The sequence below is a fragment of the Microcaecilia unicolor genome, chromosome 3, assembly GCF_901765095.1.
Source record: "Microcaecilia unicolor chromosome 3, aMicUni1.1, whole genome shotgun sequence".
NCBI classification, from domain to species: Eukaryota; Metazoa; Chordata; class Amphibia; order Gymnophiona; family Siphonopidae; genus Microcaecilia; species Microcaecilia unicolor.
This window is the reverse complement of record NC_044033.1, coordinates 43,032,506-43,052,937: the sequence shown is the minus strand read 5'-3', so window position 1 is coordinate 43,052,937 and position 20,432 is coordinate 43,032,506. Positions and strand designations below refer to the sequence as shown.

Below are 20,432 nucleotides of genomic sequence, written 5' to 3'. Positions count from 1 at the left end.
AGACACAGACAGCTAAAATAGCATCTGGGGAGATTCTGCTCCGGTCTTATCTGAAGCCGTCATCACGACAGCATGGTAAGATCACAGTGATATATTTCCTGGTCTGGGGTTAGGCAGTGGTTTTATCTAAGTACGACTGGTTTATGTCAGCTCTTGGTCAGGGAAAGCAGCTAATGTGTATTTTGCATAAGATGTGATAAGTTTCATAAGGATTATTAGGTTATCATTTGTACTGTTCTAATCATTACCGTACTTAGTCTCAGGATAATCAGAGGGTAGTATAAACAATATATTTTCGGTAGTGCTCATATCAGTAAGGGATATTTTTATTGCATAAGCTAGCGCAGAGTATTTCTATTTTCTTATCCATAATAAAGCTAATATATATATCTATCAGCTGTGTCTTTCTTTTTCATTCTACACACCAACACCTGGAGAGGTGCCAGAAGCAAGATTCCTGTATCTCACCCTAGACAGAGCTAGTGAGTCTGTTAGGCAGATTTATGCATCAGGGAATCTTGGTATAAGTAATCTGTGGGTACCTGTTGCCCTAGGTATTATTTATCTCACCCTACAGGTTTACCAAATTGAATGCACTTGACATATAAAACTGCATAAGGATAATTTTCCTGCCTAGGCTAATTTCTTTCCTGAAGTTAGTAATTAATGTGGTTAGGACTGTTTCAATGCTGAAACTGGGTCTGAAGCCAGATTGTGTATGGTAAAGAAGGAAAAAGGAGGACAGATAATCCATAAATTGGTGAGCGACTATGCCCTCAATCATCTTTACTAGTAAAGTGATAGAGGCCACTGGCCTGTAATTTGTTACATCGTTTATTTTTGCCAGGGGACTTTTAGGGATGGCAGTTCACATTATGGACCCTTTTCCTGCAGGGGAATTACCTAAGGATAGCAAAAGAGAGATATGTGATTTTAGGGATTCTATAAACAGGTCAGGTGTAGCCAATGCTTTTCTTTGTAGGAAAAAAGGTGCCGGTACTCATTATGGGTAGGGTAACCATCTATGGCTCCGCTCCTATGGTAGCCACACCCCTTATACCAGCCATAGCGCATATAAACAGGTATCATTGAAAATACTATACCAGTATAGGAGAAAAAAATAACGTGATTTTTTTCATTATAAATAATTTCTGTAAACTGTTACAGCTCCAGTATACCCAGTGCAAAATAAGGCAGCAGATGTAAACTCTCAAATTGGACATATTCCAAACACTAAAATGAAAATAAAATGATTTTTCTACCTTTGCCTCTCTGGTGACTTTGTTTTTCTGATCATGTTGGTCCCAGTCTCTGATTCTGCTGCTCTCTATCTGTTCTCTTAACTCCGTTTCCAGGGCTTCCTTTCCATTTATTTCTTTACTTTCCTCCTTCATTTCTTGCCCTACATCCATAGGTAAAAGCTGGGTCCTCTGCAGACTTGACTGGAGAAGGTATAGAGTGGATCCAGCTTTTGCCTATTTTCTCCAGCCATGTGCAGTTTTCTCCTCTTTTCCCTTTCCCTCATCTCCATCAGTATGCATCTCCTTCCTATTCTTCCCTCCCCTCCATCCTTATGCATCTCCTTCCTCTCTCTTCCCTCTCATCCATCCATGTCCAGCATTTTTACTCTCCCCCGCCATCTATGTCCAGCATTTCTTCTCTCTCTTCCCTCTCCTCCATCCATGTTCATCTCACTTCCTCTCTTTCCTTCCCTCCATCCATGTCCAGCATTTCAATTCTCTCCCCTCCCCTCCATCCATCCGTGTCCAGAATTTCTCGTCTCCCCTAAATCCATGTGCATCTTCTCCTCTGTCTTCCATCCCCTCCATCCATGTCTAGCATTTCTCCTCTCCCCCTCCCCTCCATCCATGTTCATCTCACTTCCTCTCTCTTTCCTCCTCTCCATCCATGTCCAGCATTTCAACTCTCTCCCCTCCATCCATGTGCATCTCCTTCCTCTGTCTTCCCTCCGCTCCATCCATGTCCAGAATTTCTCCTCTCTCCCCTAAATCCATGTGCATCGCCTCCTCTGTCTTCCCTCCTCTCCATTCATGTACAGCATTTCTCCTCTCCCCCCTCCACTCCATCCATGTGCATCTACTTCCTCTGTCTTCCCTCTCCTCCATCCATGTCCAGCATTTCTCCTCTGTCCCTTCCCCTCCATCCGTGTGCATCTCCTTCCTCTGTCCTTCCTTCCCTGCATTTCTCCTCTCTTCCCTGCCCTCCACGCCATCCATGTCCAGCATTTCTCCTCTCTCCCCTCCCCTCCATCCATGTGCATCTCCTTCCTGTCTTCCCTCTCCTCCATCCATGTCCAGCATTTCTCCTGCTCTCTCCTCCATCCATCCATGTCCAGCAACTCTCCTCTCTCCCCTGCCCTCCCCTCCCATCCATGTCCAGCGATTCTCCTTTGCTCCTATCCTTCCCTCCAATCCATGTCCAGCGATTCTCCTCTGCCCTCCCCTCCCATCCATGTCCAGCGATTCTCCTCTGCCCTCCCCTCCATGTCCAGCGATTCTCCTTTGCCCCCTATCCTCCCCTCCCATCCATGTCCAGTGACTCGCCCCAGCCTCCACCTGTCCCCGAGTTCGTTCCAACCCTAGCCCCACCTGCCCGCACTCAGCTCCCCGACTTTCCGTTCCTTCCACCCTATGTTGAAATCTTTTATTTTACTTCAAGTTGCAGCGGCAGTGAAGGCAGCAGGCAGGCTCGCCTCCTCGCTTCCTTTCCCTCAGCATCCTGCCCTCGCAGAAAGGAAATTACATCACAGGAAGGTGGGACACTGAGAGGGAAGCGAAGGCTGAAGGTGTGCCTGCTTGCTGCTTTCACTGCCGCTTCACCGCTGCAACTTGAGGTAGAATAAAAGTTTTCAATGCAGGGCAGCACGAAGGGAAAGTTGGGAAGCTGAGGGTGGGCAGTTGAGCCGGCCCTGAGAAAAAAGGTGTTGGTATGCCATATCGGCGCGAACTGGCACATAAAAAGCACTGGGTGTAGCTTTTAATAGAAAACTAGGGCAGGAATCCAGTACACAGAAGATTAATATTTCTTAAGTTCATAAAATTTATATTAGTTTAATTAAACAACAACCGTAGTGTATAGAAAAACTGTAAGAAACTACAAACACCTGACGTCCAGGGAGTATTACAACGAAGTGCTAAGACATATCTAATCAGAAAAACATAAGAAGTGGATAAAGATAACATAATAGTACAAAAGGTGACTCACCCTTTAGCGCAATATGAAAAGAAAAAAAGAAAAAAATAAGAGTTATATGAAGATGAATATTTCAACAGAAAAAATTTCAGCACGGAGAATGAAGGAGGAGAGAATGACGATCAATATCTATCAGTTTTGATACAAGTGAGGTTATGGTTAAGGTTAAGCAGCAAACATTTATTCTCCTTGTAGCACAATCTGTTACTATGGGAATAGATGTGGCATCTGAGTACTGAAGCTTCATTTTATCAATAAGGAGGAAGAAAAGGAAAGAGCAGGTTGTGAAGAAAACAATCTTGCTTCATACATCTAGCACAAAACCTTTTTGTGGCATTTCAATTTATTTGAATCTTATAATCCCACCTACAGGTCAGTTTCTAAAGTCTATTTAAAGGAAATGTAACCTCAAAATATTTTGCTCTCCCAAGAGATCCCCAAGTCCCACTATGTCTATTATGATTACTTGTAATCAATAGGCCCAATATTCATAAAAGCTGAGCACATAAATTTGTATCCTAAATTTAGGTCAACTTAGGAGCCTAAGGGGTCCTTTTACTAAGCTGCATTAAGCGTTAACATGTACCTAATGCAGTTTCAAATGGTGTACCATGGGACGTGGTCAGATGTCCTGTGGTAAGTGCCATTTTATCAAGCACTAATCCACATGCTAAAAAAAATGTTTTTGGGGAGGGGGGGGAGGGAATGTGTCAGGGGCATTCCTGTGGTAATCGGTTAGTGCAGATACATTACGAGGCATTAACTGTTACTGCAGGATTTCCGTGTGAGCCCTTACTATCTACAAAATGTGTGGTAATAAGTGCTCATGCAGTAATTTTTTTTAAATGCTGAATGCTAATGGCAACAGCGCAGGGCAGTTACTACAAAAAATGGAAACAGCTGCAGCAAAAATGGCCTTAGAACATGGGAAAAACCCTTATAAGGGAACACAAAGGCCACTATTTGCCACAGCTTAGTAAACACAGCTTAGTAAAAGGACCCCTAAGTTTTCAGCTTAAAATGTGTCTTAATTTAAGAGCTTAAAAGTTATGCTTATAAATTTAGACCTGCATTTAATTTGCCTACATTCAGGAACCTAATTTATGAGTTAAGGACTGAAAATCCCCACCCTAAATCCACCCCCATTGCCGCCCACTTCTTCTGCTCCTAAATTTACCCCACTGTTTAACTAATGCCGACACAGCCCATTCACTTTGAATGGGCTATGTCGATGCTGCTGCACAGCAGCTGCTAGTGCGGCTTAGTAAACGGGGGTGTGGGGTGGGGAGAGGGTAGAAGTTTAGTGAAATTCTGAGTATAAGTCTAGGCACTCAGCTCTAATTTAAAGACACCAATTTAGGAGCATAAATTTATTTTAAAAATTTTACCTCACCTAAAGCTTAACAGGTTATAAAGAAAATCATACATAAAATAATCTACATCCTATATAATAATTCTCACCTCCAACATTCTATGCGTCTGCCTGCCTGTGTCCGTAACTTTCTTCACAGATGGGCTCCGAAGCCCTGGCTGATGTCACTAGACCCATTATGACGCGTCCTATATAATTCTCACCCCCAACGTTCTACGCGTCTGCCTGCCTGTGTCCGTAACTTTCTTCACAGATGGGCTCCGAAGCCCCGAGGGTTGGCGGCAGGAAGGGGGGCTCGAGAGGGTCGCGGTAGGGGGGTCCAGGGGTCAGGAACTCCAAGGGGGGTTCAGGAAATCGGAGGAAGGGGGATCTGCAAATCGGAGGGAGGGAGGCAGGGAGGTGGGGTCTGGAACTTGGAGAGAGGGAGGGGGGTCTGCAAATCGGAGGGAGGGAGGCAGGGAGGTGGGGTCTGGAACTAGGAGAGCGGGAGGGGTCTGGAACTCGGAGGGGAGGTCTGGAACTCGGAGGAGGGGACGAGAGGAGAGGAGGGGGGAATGCACCACCTGTACAAAAATTAAAAAAAAACAAAAACGGGGGATCTACCCTGGAACTGGGTGGGAGGGAGGGGCCCCAGGCATACACACTCTCTCTCACAGACGCACTCGCACCCAGTCTCACTCTCTCTGTCACACACACACACTCGCAGATTCACTCTCTCTCTCTCATACAGTCACACAGTCACTCTCACACACACTCTCTCAAACATACACACGCCAAGGAAAACCTTGCTAGCGCCCGTTTCAATTGTGTCAGAAACGGGCCTTTTTTACTTGTAAATAAATAAAGCCAGTATTTTAAAAGACTACTTTCTCTATAAACCTTAACCACAAAATTTCTTCTATAATCATACTGAGAACCTACTGTAGAATCACCATCACCAAATGCCAGAAAAAGCTTGCATAAAAAGGTGACTTTTCAAAAACTTCTTAAACTGTAACAAAGTTGGACAAAAAACACAGATGACCAGGGAGCTTCTTCCATAACAATGGACCAGCAGTTTAAAAAGCTCTTGTTTTAGTTTCCACATAATTTAGAGTACTCAACCCTACCACTGAAAGTTGCTTAACATTCTCAGATCTAAGCTGCTGTGAAGGACGATATAGAGGCATATTTTCAAAGCACGTAGCCTTCCAAAGTTCCATAGAAACCTATGGAACTTTGGAAGGCTAAGAGGAGTATTTTCAAAGCACTTACTTACAAAGTTCCATAGTAACCTATAGAACTTTGAACTTCTAAGTGCTTTGAAAATGAGCCCCTAAGTGCTTTGAAAATATGCCTGTTAGTAACATAGTAGATGACAGCAGAAAAAAAACCTGCACGGTCCATCCAGTCTGCCCAACAAGATAAACTCATATGTGCTACTTTTTGTGTATACCCTACTTTGATTTTTACCTGTCCTCTTCAGGGCACAGACCGTATAAGTCTGTCCAGCACTATCCCCGCCTCCCACCACTGGCTCTGGCACAGACCATATAAGTCTGCCCAGCACTATCCCTGCCTCCCACCACCGGCTCTGGCACAGACCGTATAAGTCTGCCCAGCACTATCCCCGCCTCCCAACCACCAGTCCCGCCTCCCACCACCGGCTCTGGCACAGACCATATAAGTCTGCCCAGCACTATCCCCGCCTCCCAAACACCAGCCCTGCCTCCCACCACCAGCTCTGGCACAGACCGTATAAGTCTGCACAGAACTATCCCCGCCTCCCAGCCACCAGCCCCGCCTCCCACCACCGACTCTGCATATCTGTGATGCATAACAAGGCACTGTCTGATGTAAAATTTTATAAATCAAAATCGAAACTTTATACTATATTCGATATGCCACTGGCAACCAATGTAGTTGCCTAAGTAGCAACATCATACACTTATACTTGTTCATACCCATAATCATTCATGCCACTGAGTTCTGAATTACTTGTAAAGCCTGACAACATGACTTAACCACCCCTAAATATAACGCATTACAATAATTCAGCCTGGTCAATATCAAACTTTGTACCATCATTCTAAAACCACAGGGACTCAACATGGGCTTCAATTTTCTAATTGTCCGTAACTGAAAAAAAAAAGGTTTTACAACTTGGGCAATCTGTTCCTGAAAGGACAGCCGAGAATCAATAATAATGCCCAAACTCTCCATCTGTGTTTTCAGAGGAACAGATAACTCACGCAGCAAACAAGAACCATCCACTTTCAAGTCTACTTTTTTACCCACCTCTGTTCCCTCTAAGCTGAGTGGGAGTCCTGCACTTACAGTCCTGCCAGCAGGGGGCACTGTTTTACTGTCACATTTTCAATAGTGAGGGACAGACGAGTTCTGCAGGACTCCAGGGAACTTGCCTGTCCTTAGCAATTAAAAACACAATATTGAAGCACCACTACCCACTGGCAACAAAGCCACTCAGCTTACAGTGAACAGTGTTTACCCACCATCATTACATCAATTTTTGCTAAAGTCAGCACTAGTCTAAAAAATGTTATGCTTTAAATACTAAATGGCTAATTTTTAAGCCTTGCCCTAGGCCATTTCTTAAAAATCACATGGTGCCAAGGATGCAAGAAAGCTGTAATGGAAGTTGCAGTTTAGTGCTTAAACTACTCAGCATAACAGTATCACTCACTTTACAAGAATAATAAGAAACGCTAAACTGGAGCTCAAGAACATTTTATTTGAAGATGTTCCCCCATCAACGCCCAACAGCTGTACACTGGAATACAATACAAACAAAGCTTAGGTCTAATGCGGTGTAGTCGCTGAAGTATTTTGGAGAGTTTGTAGTTTAGTTATAAGTGGAGGAGTGGCCTAGTGGTTAGGGTGGTGGACTTTGGTCCTGGGGAACTGAGGAACTGAGTTTGATTCCTGGCACAGGCAGCTCCTTGTGATTCTGGGCAAGTCACTTAACCCTCTATTGCCCGCCGCATAGAGCCTGCCACGAGTGGGAAAGCGCGGGGTACAAATGTAACAAAAAAAAAATGAACCCAAATATATACTTTTACAATGGTCTAGCTGACTCGTGATGAAAGCTTGAACTCAAATTTTAAACTGATCATATGGGAAATAATATGTCTGATCCTACAAAGCAAGGATATGTAATACAGTACACTTAAACAGTTGCAATGCAAAATATGATTATATAATAAATTTCAAAACTGATTTGCACTGGCACAGGTTAGTTTTATCTAAAACTACCTCTCTCTCCCTACAGTGTAAGTAAAAATATGCTTATAAAATCAGCAATATACATGCGATGCATCTTCTAGCTGGAACAGCACAGCCATCTGTAACACAAATGGCTCCATCTAGTGCTCTAGGAACTAAGCAATCACAGTTAACAATAAAAACCAACATTCTACACCAATATCCAGATGCATGTAACATTCTATATACTTTAAAATGTTTTATTTACATTATATATATATATAGAGAGAGAGAGAGAGTGAGTTTATGTTTATTAAAAGTTTTTATATACTGCCTTTTCTGTAAAAAAAGAAAGAAACCAGGCCAAAGCGGTTTACAATCCCCCTTGTCCAGCATCTCCTGTCAAACTATTCACATCCCCCTTGCCTAATCATATCTCCTTTATAGCTTTCCTTTCCCCACCCCTGAGTCAAAATCTCCCCTCTGTTACTTTATTCCCCTCTTGTTTCTACCCCTACACGAGCCACATGTCCTCGTTCTTCTCCCCCTCCCAAGTCTAGCATCTCTTGTTCCCCTTACTTCCCATGATCCACCATCTCCTGGTTTTCCTCTCTCCACCAGGCCCAGCATCTACTTATTTCTCCCTCCTCCTCTTGAGTTCAGCATCTCCTGTTCCCCCATCCAATCACTGCCACCGTTGGTACTGCTTCTTCCTAGGACCTGCAGTAGTGGCATAAAAACAGAAGAGTGGCGGGGGCCATTGCCTTTGTGAGTGCCGCTACTAGCTCTACTGGTCTTTCCCTCTGAAACAGGAAGTCTGCATCAGAGGAGGTGGAAATGGCAGAGTCAGCAGTGTTGTGCAGAGGTAACAGCCCTATGCCTTTTTTTTGGGGGGGGGGGGGGGGGGGGTCCTCCCTGTGGGTCCCAAGAAGCAGCAGTGGGGGAGAGAGAGAAGGAAGCTGTTGGACTATGGAGCTAGTGCACTACTATTTACCCTGGCTCAGTTGCCAGCCAAGTTGACTCAGTAGGGATGATTGCAGTTGGGGCTGGGAAGGCTTATATAGGACGCTTATGCTCTGAGGTTTTGTTTCCCAGCAGCCGCAACAGGGGTCTTTTTATCCTGTCCCTCAGTCTATGTTCTTCATTCTTCTGTTAAGTGGACAACTTGTTTGTTTGTTTTTGTTATTGTATAGTTTATTTATTACTTTTTAGCGTTATTAACCACCTTTATGAAGAGACTCACCCAAGGCAGTGTTGTACAGTGCTTTTTTTTTTGTGCTCTATATTGATGAACCCGTTTGGTGTTCAATCAAAAGGTGACAGAGAAAGCATATTAAACTAAATTAAAATTTCTCAACCTCCTCAACAACTGCCTCTGTCAACAAAGTCCAGCTCAGCTACAGCCATTTTACCTTTAGATGCATATGGGTCTCTGTCCACTGACTGTTAGTGGGTCCTTATCTGTACTAGATGGTAATTAGAACTGGTAGTGCACCTTGAAACTAACCCTCTCTGTAAGAGATGAACTGCATTTCCTTCATTTCTCATCAAGATTTTGTTACTTTCATTTCTTAAGCTTATCACCACTCTTTCCTTTCTCTTTCTCTCTTTGAGTCTCTTTTCTTTACTTTCATTTTAATTCCTCTGGACTACCTCCTTTATTTGTTTGTTGTTTTTTGTTAAGTTTTTGTTTTGGGGTTGTTGTTTTTTTTGCACTTTCGAAGTATTTATAGGAAATTTTATTGTAATTGCTCTTTTTTACATTTTATTTTTGATTTTAAACTCCTCTGATGTCATTGGCAAAGGGCAGTACATACAGTCCAAATAAATGTGACAGAAACCTTACTTCTTTTCTCATCTGCATACTGGGCCCTCAACTGCACTGCCTCAGACTTGTCTTCTACTTCTGCTCCATTCTCCAACATTGCCTCCAGTGTCAGTAGCTCTTCTCTTTTCCCTACTCACCTCTGGTTTCCAGGCTCAGTGGCAGCCTGTTCATTGGCTGCTTCTTCCTGGACCTACTTCCACCAGTCTTTTCTCCCCCCCCCCCCCCCTCCCCCCAAGGCTTCTGTCATTCCCCCAGACCCCAATCCTGATTACAGCTGTTGCTTTCATTCCCTGGGTCCCATATCCAGCTACACCAGCAACTTGATGGTGACAGCAGCAGCAGCTGGGCTCTGTTCTCACAGACTAAGCCACTGACTAGAATATATCTTAGCACCCTTACCAAGCACATTAATGACTGGTCCGTGTACATGTAACCCATCTCCATCAGAATGTTTGTCACAAAGAAAGAGCAAGCAAGCAAATATATCTGAGCACAAAGACATTTCAAGATGTTTGGGGTGCTCACATTATACAAAACATGTAGTTCCATTAAGAGTCATGCAATTTCAATTTAATTAAATCCATGTAAATGTTCTCCATCTTATGTAAGTTATATTAATGGCTGATGACAGGCATTTATTTTTTTCAAAAACTTACTATTGTAATTCACTTTTTAACTTCCAAATCTTTAGCAAGACTTCATTTACTTCAAAATATGATGGCCCGATTAATTTTCTCTGAAAGTAAATATGATCGTGTCAAACTTGTCACAGCCGTGGCCGAGCCCCTACGTCCCGACTCACCTTTCCTTCCAGTGGTCGGGCTCCATGGCTTCTCTAGAGTGCCTCCCTGGCTCTATGTTCCTCCTGCACTGATGCCTCTGCTGTCTGTTTCCCTGTTTTCCAAGACTCATTCCAGAGACTATCCAAGCCTCAGTCTGATGTTCCAGTATTCTAGCCTCTCTCTGGTGCCCTTGCTGTGTTCTTAAGTGCATTCCAAGCCTCATTCCAGGGCTCCAAAGGTTGTGGCATCATTAGTGAGGGCCTTTATAAGGAACCATAGGACTCTTCATGCATTGCCTTTGCAACAAGGTTTCCTGCCTAGTTGTGCGTACCTAGTTATCTCCTATTCGGATTGGACCTGCTTTTCCTGTCTTCAGCTCCAGTCCCAGCCCTGCTTGTCTTCAGCTTCCGTTTCAGCCCTACATGTCTTCAGCTTCAGTTCCAGCCCTGCTTTTCAGATTCAGTTAAAGCCCTGCTTGTCTTCAGCTCCTATCCCAGCCCTGCTTGTCTTCAGCTTCAGTTCCAGCCTTGCTTGTCTTCAACTCCAGTTCCAGCCCTGCTCGTCCTCATATCCAGCCCTGCTTGTTCCAGCCCTGCTCGTCCTCAGCTGTAGTTCCACCCCTGCCTGCCGCCAGCTCCGGCTTTGTCCGTCTCCAGCACCAGTCCTGATTGTCCCCAGCTCCAGCCCGGCCATGCCTTGTTTTTGCTTTAGTGCTTTGCCCTGGCCAGGTGGTTTGCCTGCTGCTAGCCGGTATCCATCAGCACTCCAAGGACTCATCTTCCCTAAGATCATAACACCACTGTTGCGGATTTTACATTGGTTACCTGTTTTTTTTTTTTTTATTTGTTACATTTGTACCCCACATTTTCCCACCTATTTGCAGGCTCAATGTGGCTTACATAGTAGTGTAATGGCATTCGCCAGTTCGGTTGATAACAAATACAGGTTGTAATGTGGTCTGATGAGGTAGGTGTGTATCAGGCAACAGGAGGGTCAAAGGGAATGTAGATTATATATTGTCCAGTAAGATCATTGGTTATGCTGTGTTGCTGGGTTGGGGATTTAAGATGGGTCGGTGGGGTAAGCCTTTTTGAAGAGGTCGGTTTTTAGAGATTTCCTGAAGGCCAGAATCCACTTCAAAGCTTTATGCTTTGTTTTTAAGATCTGGAATGGGTTCTGCCTGGAATATTTTTCAACTTCGATCTCTGTTCAGTTTTTCAAATCTACCACTAGGTTTATGCATATGAATAAATTACAGTTTTCCTTTTATTTGAAACCTCGCTTGGCCTCTACAACTAAAGAATTATTTACATTGTAGTGGTCCCTATTTGGAATTCCTTGTCTACTACTATTCTAACTGAGACTGACTATCTGAGGTTTAGGATGTTACTTAAGTCTAGCTTTTCTATTATTCTTGAATTATTGTATTACATTACCTGAATTTCATGAAACATTTAGAATTTTAAGTTGAATTTGATTTTGTATTATATGTAACTTTTTACTGTGAACTATTCCAAGCTTCTAGGTGTTGAAACAATAAGATATATGTTAATGTTAACGTTAATGACAGAGTAAAATGATAGCACTTATACAATACATCAAAACATTATAAGACACTCCCTCACCTTACATATGCCTCCCCTTAGAATGTGTCTTTAATATAATGCAGGACAAACTTTAAAAAAAGGAAAGCAGATTGGATTTTTATGCAGCTTCAACACATACTCATGTCATGCCAGAAACAAATTCTTTATATAATAAACTGCTTGATACCTGTCCAGTAAATAGTTTCCTAACCGAGCAATGCTTCAGCAGGAATAACTAAATAAGCACTGCCAAGTTCTCTACTGTACAAATCATAGGCCAGACTGAATGTGTTCCCATAAAATATGCAATGCACAATACCAGTAATACAGAACCTTAGCCCTGGGATAATGTTAGCTCACGAAGGATAGAAAAATAAGAAGAGTGAAATATTTGGAGGAAAAATTAAGCTGTTATCATTTCTCTTACTTAGGCCCCCTTTTACAAAGCAGTGCTAGCGGCTGCTGATGCAGTAATGCCGACACAGCCCATTCATCGCGGCAGCTGCTAGCGCAGATTTGTAAAATTTACTTTTCTAAAATAATCCTGATAAGAATTAATTTATTAAAACTTGAGGCAGGATCCAGCAAGCAGCTGTTCAGGATGCACTATTCTTTTAAGCAGTAATTAACAAGCAGAATATTTCTTTATTAGGATGTATTTACTACCTTTTTGAATATGACTGAATTGAACAACTAGCCTAGAGATGGACTGAACTACTGAACTGTAGCCATCCCACTCAAATACCACACCTACCTGAGGACAAAAAACAGATGGGAAAGAAATCTGGTTTCACATTATTCTCCAAAACACTTCCTTGCATTCCAAAGTCAGGCTTGTGGAAGCCTCAAAGCATTGCTCAGTATCAGCTAGTAACTGATTTCCTGATCCAAAGATGCACCTCTTAAAAAGTACCTCATTTAGGAGTTTTACTCCCAAAATAATATAATCCATATTGCAATCAATGACTCTGTAAACAGGTCAAGAGTATTCCAGCCAAACTAAATCCCTCCACTTTATAGTATCCCTAGAATTAGTTCAGCATCTATAAATACTTTGCAATGACCTCATGCTTGCCCTATGCCTTGAAAAATGAAATTCAGATCATATTTATTTAAAAATGATTGCAGCTGCTAATGGTTCATAAAATCTCAGATACAAATGTATTAATACTTACATTGAATTAACTTTATCTTCTGGTCCCTGAACTTGGCCTGCTACAGTTCCTTGTCTTGTGTTCTTGACCCATCCAACCACTCCAAGCTTTCTGGCCTCATCTTCTGTGTACTAGTTTGAAAATGGGAAAAACAACATGACCACATTGCATGCAAAATGAGCACAATATATTTTGAAATGAAGGTACTGGATTTCTGATTAGTAACCAACTGAGAATGAATGTACTCAATTGTTTTTTTTATTTTTGGCTCTATATTTGTTTTCCAGTTTATTGAGAACCTGCCTCAGCTAGGAATGCAGCACCATGAATCTTTTATTGCCAAAATGTGTTGTAAAAAAAAAGCATGCAGCTAATGATACTTTAATCCAAAAATAGGCTCTCTCTGTAAGTTATGGTTGTGCTGCAAAAGTGAGGTACTTGAAAAAAAAAAAAACAGATTGTGAGCCAACTAGAGACAGAGAAAATACCTGCACAGAAAAATGCAAACAGCTTTGGTTGTACCACAGAAAGGCAGTACATTAAATCTGTGACCCTTTACCCTTAAAAATACCTAATGAAGAAAGAAATTCAAACAGAGGTCATCTATTCAGTCCCTTTCAGAAAGCAACATCTGGGAAGCAACTGATGAATGCCAAAGCTTGGGATGGCTGGAGTTGAGATCATTATTAGCTTTGGAACAAGTTTCATTTACATATCTGTTGTACACTCATTATTAATATGATGCAATCTTTTCTGAGGTGAAACCAAGGTTCAAAACCATGATTCAGACATATGAAATTTCAGAGATTAAAGCTACAAGGGGCCAGGCACAATGTGCTGCAGCCTAGGCACATGTTGGACACTAGGGGGAGGGAATGAGAAGGGTGCGAAGAGGTACACATTGGGGAGGAGAGAAGGAATGAGGGATAGAAATGATAAGCAGTAGTAGTAGTAGTAAGGAAGAGGTAAAGGTCAGGGTGGAGGAAACTAGGAGGGTCCTACATCAAGGGAACCAGCCAAACAAACAGGGGTGCACTTGGGGCAGGTGCACAAGCATGAAATAGGTGCTTAGCCATCCCCACAGCACCATTTTTCCTGCTCATCTAAGTAGTTGCTACTCCTGCCTAGCCCACCCAGTCATCTCCATAACCAGGGGATAGAAACAGCACATCACAACAAGCGAGGGAATGGCCACGTGGTAATGTGAATGAGGGTGTGACTTGGAGCCTGTATAAACACAGTCATACACACAGGGTTGCAAGTAAGTTTCCAAGTTTCTTTATTTACTACCCCACTCTATGGAGACCGTCAGGGAAGTTTACAGTCTAAACACAGAAATAGAGAAAAACAGAGGTAAAGCAAATATATAATAGACAAAGACATGACTGCAATCCTGATAGTAAAGAGGTGGGATAACACAAAAGGGGTACTACTACTACTACTTAACATTTCTAGAGCGCTACTAGGGTTACGCAGCGCTGTACAATTTAACAAAGAGAGACAGTCCCTGCTCAAAGAGCTTACAATCTAATAGGTACCTCGTGTGAACAGGCCACTCTGTCCTGACATCCAAATAAGAATGATTGATAAACATCTGTAAAAAGATGGGTCTTTAGTTCAACCTCAAAATCTGATAAGCTAGAATGAAGTCTCAATGATCGTGGGAGGGCGTTCCAGAGACATGGTCCCTGTACAGAAAAGATAGTCACCTGTAGCAGATATTCTCTGAGGACAGCAGGACAAGTATTCTCACAGCTGGGTGACGTCATCTGACGGAGCCCAGTACAGATGCTGACTAGCGAGAATAATGTAGAATTTTCTAGTAGCATCCCACCGTACATGCGCTGGTGCCTTCCCATGTGATGCACAAGCATGGGTCCCTCAGTCATGTAAAATAGCTAAAGAATACAACTCCAAGGGGAGGTGGAAGGGTATGTGAGAATACTTGGCCTGCTCTCCTCAAAGAACACCTGCTACAGATGAATAACTTTGCTTTCTCCGAGGACAAGCAAGCCAGTTGTATTTTCACAGCTGGGAATCCCTAGCTACCAGGCTCACTAAAAACAACAATACTAAGACAATAGGGACTTGAAACGTCAAGGCCTCAAAGTCAATTAACCTGAAACTATTAGCATACTAGTTGTGAAGATGCAGCCTAGAACCAAAGAAAATTGGGTCTAGAGGGGTGAAGTTGGATTCTAGACACCGAACAAATTATTCAGCTGTCACACTGGGTATCCTGCTCAAGGTAGTAATGAGATATGAATGTGTGGACAGTAGTACTGTCCGATTCAGTCAAAAAAATTTTGATATGATTCAATTTTTTCAAAAATATTGGTTTTTCGATTCAATTTGATTCGATTTAACTAGATTGAAATAGTGAGGCCCACATGCTAATAGTATAACACAAAGGGTTAAAAAAACAGGCAGCAGCAATTGAACAAAGGCAAACTTTAATGTGAGCACCGCCAAGCTATGTTACATCATGTAAAAAGTTAAGTTTGGTCAAGTCCTATATCTTCCAGTTTTTATTAAGAAAAGTCATTTTGTCCACTTTGGCTGGCTTCAGACAACTGCGTCTTGCAGCTATAATTTGTCCAGGTATAAACTTTGCTGTTTCTGACTTTACTTGTTTTGGACTGCTTTGGATCCTACTGATCTGTACATCTGCTGTCTGGAATTTTGGAAGATGGAAAAAAGGAAATAAAAAATAAATTTTGGATGAGTTGTTTACTTTCGTAATGTGTGTATGGATACATGTTCTTGTGTGTGCATGTGATAATGATTGAATAATTGTCTATACTTATGGCTATGATTTCTGAACATGCGGCATCATTAAAGGACAGACTTTTAAATGCCCAGTTGGGTATATATGCTAATCTCAACACTGTTATGTTTCAATAATTTTTTATTGATGAACATCAAAAAGATCCAATACAATAAGATAGGAAACATTTAGATACCAATCTCAAGAAACATAAAATTGTTTTTACCACATTTGTTCCTAAAGCCATTGTCATCAATTTGTTTTTCAATTTTATATCCCCCCTCCCCCTTCTTCTATTATAGCACTAAACAACAACCAAGAGAGCAGATCCCAAGGAGCCTGTGTTCTGATGGCCCCCCGAGATCCCCCCCCCCCAGGTCCACATTTATCACCTATTCCCACCCCTCTACCCTCCCCTTCCCTTCCAAGTCTCTAGATATAGGTCAATGGGACAGCGTCCTGGGTTATTCTATCAGTCAAATGTTCAAAAGGGAGCTTTTCGCTCTTGGGGGCAAAGAGTCCAAAAACGGGCCCCATCTCAAACAAAATTTATCAAACTCACGCCTGTCTCCTTCTTTTATCATCATACGCTCAGTTCGCAGTAGTTGTACCATCCGTACTCACCAGCTTTGAAGAGATGGGCCTTCCGGTGATAACCAAGCTGCTAGAATGGACTTTTTTGCAATCAGAGTAGCTCGCCGGACAAAGTTTATAAGACCTTTCGGCCTTGGAGCTCTTAAGCAGGGACTCCCAAACAGCAGGAGTGGCGAACCAGACCACTTAGTTCTCCACAAAGCAGAAACCTTTAAAAGTAGAGTAGACCAGAAGTTCTGAATTTTTGGGCAGGCCCAATACATATGTCCCAAGGTCGCCCCTTCAGCATAGCACTTGGGGCACATCCCATCTGGGGCACATCCGGGGCGGCATATGCATCCGAAAAGCAAAGCGATACTGTAGCTCCCAATGGTCCGCTAGGGGAGACGCTCTATGCAGTGTTAACACATGTTCTTTAAGCAAACCCGATGAAACTTCTACTAGCAGGTCCCTGCTCCAAGCCTCCGCGTATTTGCCAAAATCCGGTTCTGCAATTGTATCTTTGATATGTCGGAGATGGAATCTCAATGGAACTTTTTGTTGCGATCCCAAGGCAAACGCCACTGGCAATTCCTCTTGCACATCTTCCGCTAAAGATTCCCAAGGTAGGCTCCTCGTGTAATGTAGTAACTGCCAGTAATGAAAGTAGTCTTTAGGGTGAAATAGACCTCTTTTTTGTAATTCCTGAAACAATTGCAGCTGTCCCTCCCGGGTTAAAATCTGTTGCAGGTAAATTATGCCCCGCTCTCTCCATTGTTTGAAGACATTATACATCATTCCGGGGGGGGGGGGGGGGGGGGGGAATTCAGGGTTCCCACACAATGGTAACATCGGGGTGACCTTTGTCGAAAAGTGATGTAATCTGCAGATCCAGTTCCATGCCTTCTGTGCCTGTGGCAGGATATTAGAAATGTTCAACAGTGAAGAGGCCCCCCCACTCCCATGGAGACAACTACTGAAATGAATAGGTTCAAATAGACTCAATTCCATGGCAGTGGCTGAGAAGTCTGTAGAGTTACGGAACCAATCTGTTACATGTCTCATAGCATTTGCAACCGCCAGGTGTCGCACACTCTGTAAGCCCAACCCTCCATACTCTTTTGGAACATACATTTTGTCTAAAGGGAACCTAGGTTTCCTTCCCCGCCACAAGAATTTCCTTAACATTCCATTCAATCGTCTTTCATCCCTATTAGTGAAGTGTAGAGGTAGGGTTTGGAACATATATGACCAGCAGGGGATAACCATCATGTTGTAAAGCGCGACACGTCCCAAGAGGGAGATAGGAAGACCCCGCCACTGCTCCAGTTTTCTAGCCGTGTCCCTCAGCAACTTTTGAATGTTCACCTCGTACAGACAGCTTAATGTCCTAGGAATTAATATACCCAAATACTTCATCTCCGTCCCCGCCTTCTGCAGTGAAAAATCATTTGGGCCGGGGCCATCTAAATGATCATGTAATCTCATCATTTGCGATTTTTCCCGATTGATTTGAAACCCTGATATAACACTAAATCGTTCTATCTCCTCCAAAAGGGCTGGTAAGGCCACACTTGGGGATGTGGAAATGATCAACAAATCATCTGCAAAGGCAAATGTCTTTACCCGGTCTCCCCCTACTGACACCCCTGCCACCCCTTCTCTCCGCTGGATACTTCTAATCAATGGCTCAATGGAAAGCACAAAGAGGAGTGGGGACAGGGGACATCCCTGCCTGGTCCCTCTCTCTATATTTATTTGCTGGGTTCTGCCTCCATTAATCAGCACGGCTGCTTTAGGGTTAGAATATAATGATCTGATAGCCCCAAATGCCCAGCCTCTCACGCCTACAAATTGTAGTACCTCAAACATATAATCCCAACCCACCTTATCAAATGCTTTTTCAGCGTCCAGGCTGACCAACATCGTTTCACAGCCTGAACGCTGGGTCTGAGCTAGGGCTAATAACAATCGCCGCACGTTGGTTCCTGAATGTCTGTTACGGACAAATCCCACCTGTTCTTGACCAATAAGCCTAGGTAGATATTCCTGCAATCTATTAGCCAACAACTTTGCAAGAATTTTTACATCTACGTTAATTAGTGAGATCGGTCTGTAAGAGCCAGCTTGATTTTCAGGTTTCCCTGGCTTAAGCAATAATGTTATTAATGCTTCATTAGCATAAGCTGGAAATTGTCCCTGAGTCACTACCTCTTCCAGGTATGAATGTAGGGGACCCACCAAGTGCGGACTTAAAATTTTATAAAATTCGCTAGAGAACCCGTCTGGGCCTGGAGCTGAGTTTGAGGGGAGTGCCCGAATGATTCCCTGCAGCTCCTTTCCTGTGATAGGGCTATTTAGTTCCTCCACTTTCAATGCCGTCAATTCTGGCATCCCAGCTTCTCTCAAATAATCTGCTATGGTTGCTAAGGATGGGGGGGTTTGCTTTTTATACAAATCACTGTAAAATTTTTGAAACACCTGTTGCACTCCCTCCCTCCCATTCTGGATGTGCCCTGCCCGATCTTTCACCGCCACTATCACTCTCGGTCCACCCCAGGACTTAACCACCTTTGCTAACATTGCTCCTGACTTATTCCCGTATCTCTGGAGGCGGAACTTCCTAGTCACTAAAGCTCTAGAGGCTCTTTCATGTAATAGAGAGTTTAAAGATATTTGGGCTATTTTCATCTGTTCCCGGTTATGATTCGTTGGGGTCGCAGCAAACCGGCGTCTAGCTCTCCCCAAGTTGCGTTCTAGATTAAAGATCGCCCCTGTAATTCTACGTTCACGTTTTACCGTGAATGCAATCACTGCGCCCCGTATGACCGCTTTCGCTGCCTGCCAGAACAATATGGGGTCATCCTTGTGTCTTCCATTAAATCGTAAGTATTCCCCCCAACTCTCTAACCAATGCTGTTTAAACGCTGGGTCATTAGCCAAATATGAGGGAAACCTCCACCCTCTTCCCCCAATCCCTGGGTCTCGGTCTTCTAAATCCAGCCAAACCATAGAGTGGTCTGAAATTTCCTCCGGGCCAATCTCCACTGCACTCACGTATGGGAAAACCCTTCGGTCTACCAAAATATAGTCCAATCGGGAGAGTGTCCCATGTGCCCTCGAGAGGTGGGTATAATCCCGTTCCCCTGGATGTAAGACACGCCAAGAATCCACCACTTCAAGAGCCTGCATAAATTGAGATAAAATCCTTGATTCTGGGCCCCTCCGGGTCGCCCTCCCAGAGGCGGAGCTATCTAATGTGGGATCGGCTACTAAGTTAAAGTCTCCCATTATAAGCAGTGGCAATGATCTATGTGGAATACACATCTGGAGCAAATGATCATAGAAGGGTCTCCCATGTTGGTTTGGGGCGTATAGCGCTACTACCAAATATTCAATATGGTGGAGCCAGAGACGTACCACCACATACCTCCCCTCAGGGTCACTACCCACCAATTGTGCCTTAGCCACTGCCCCCCTTCGAATTAGGATTGCTACCCCACTACGCCTGCCCTCAGCCTCCGCCCCGAATACCTCTCCTACCCAAGCACGCTTCAATTTTTGTAATTCCTCCTGTGACAATCTCGTCTCCTGAATGCAAGCCACATCGACACGGTGTCTTTTTAAAGCCTGTAGGATCTTAGTCCTCTTGATTGGAGATGTTATGCCCCCTACATTCCAAGTTATAAATCTAGTCCGGGCGCCCCCCCGTTACAAATGGAGTAATTTCCATAAGTATAATACATAGTAACATACGGGTAACCCAGGCGCCCAGCTCCGCCTAAGTCTCCCTCTGTCTTAACCCTTAACCCTGCGGCGTATCCCTGACCTTCAACCCTCTGGAATTCTGTAATCCCCCCCTTCCCCCCTCTTCCTCCCTCCCGTACCCTCCCCCCTCCCCCCCAAATTCCCCCCCCCCCCCAACTACCCATGCCCTCTTCTTTCGCAAAATCTAC

At 43.5% G+C, this 20,432-nt stretch overlaps 1 protein-coding gene across 1 annotated transcript in view; it reads right to left on the bottom strand.

The window, feature by feature from the left end:
* The window catches only part of ACYP2 (acylphosphatase 2), a 260,944-nt gene that overhangs the window by 196,319 nt on the left and 44,193 nt on the right, over positions 1-20,432 (bottom strand). Inside the window, exon 3 of the mRNA XM_030195845.1 lies at positions 13,158-13,267. Coding sequence (XP_030051705.1) covers positions 13,158-13,267 — 110 coding nt within the window. The remainder of the gene's footprint in view (positions 1-13,157; positions 13,268-20,432) is intronic.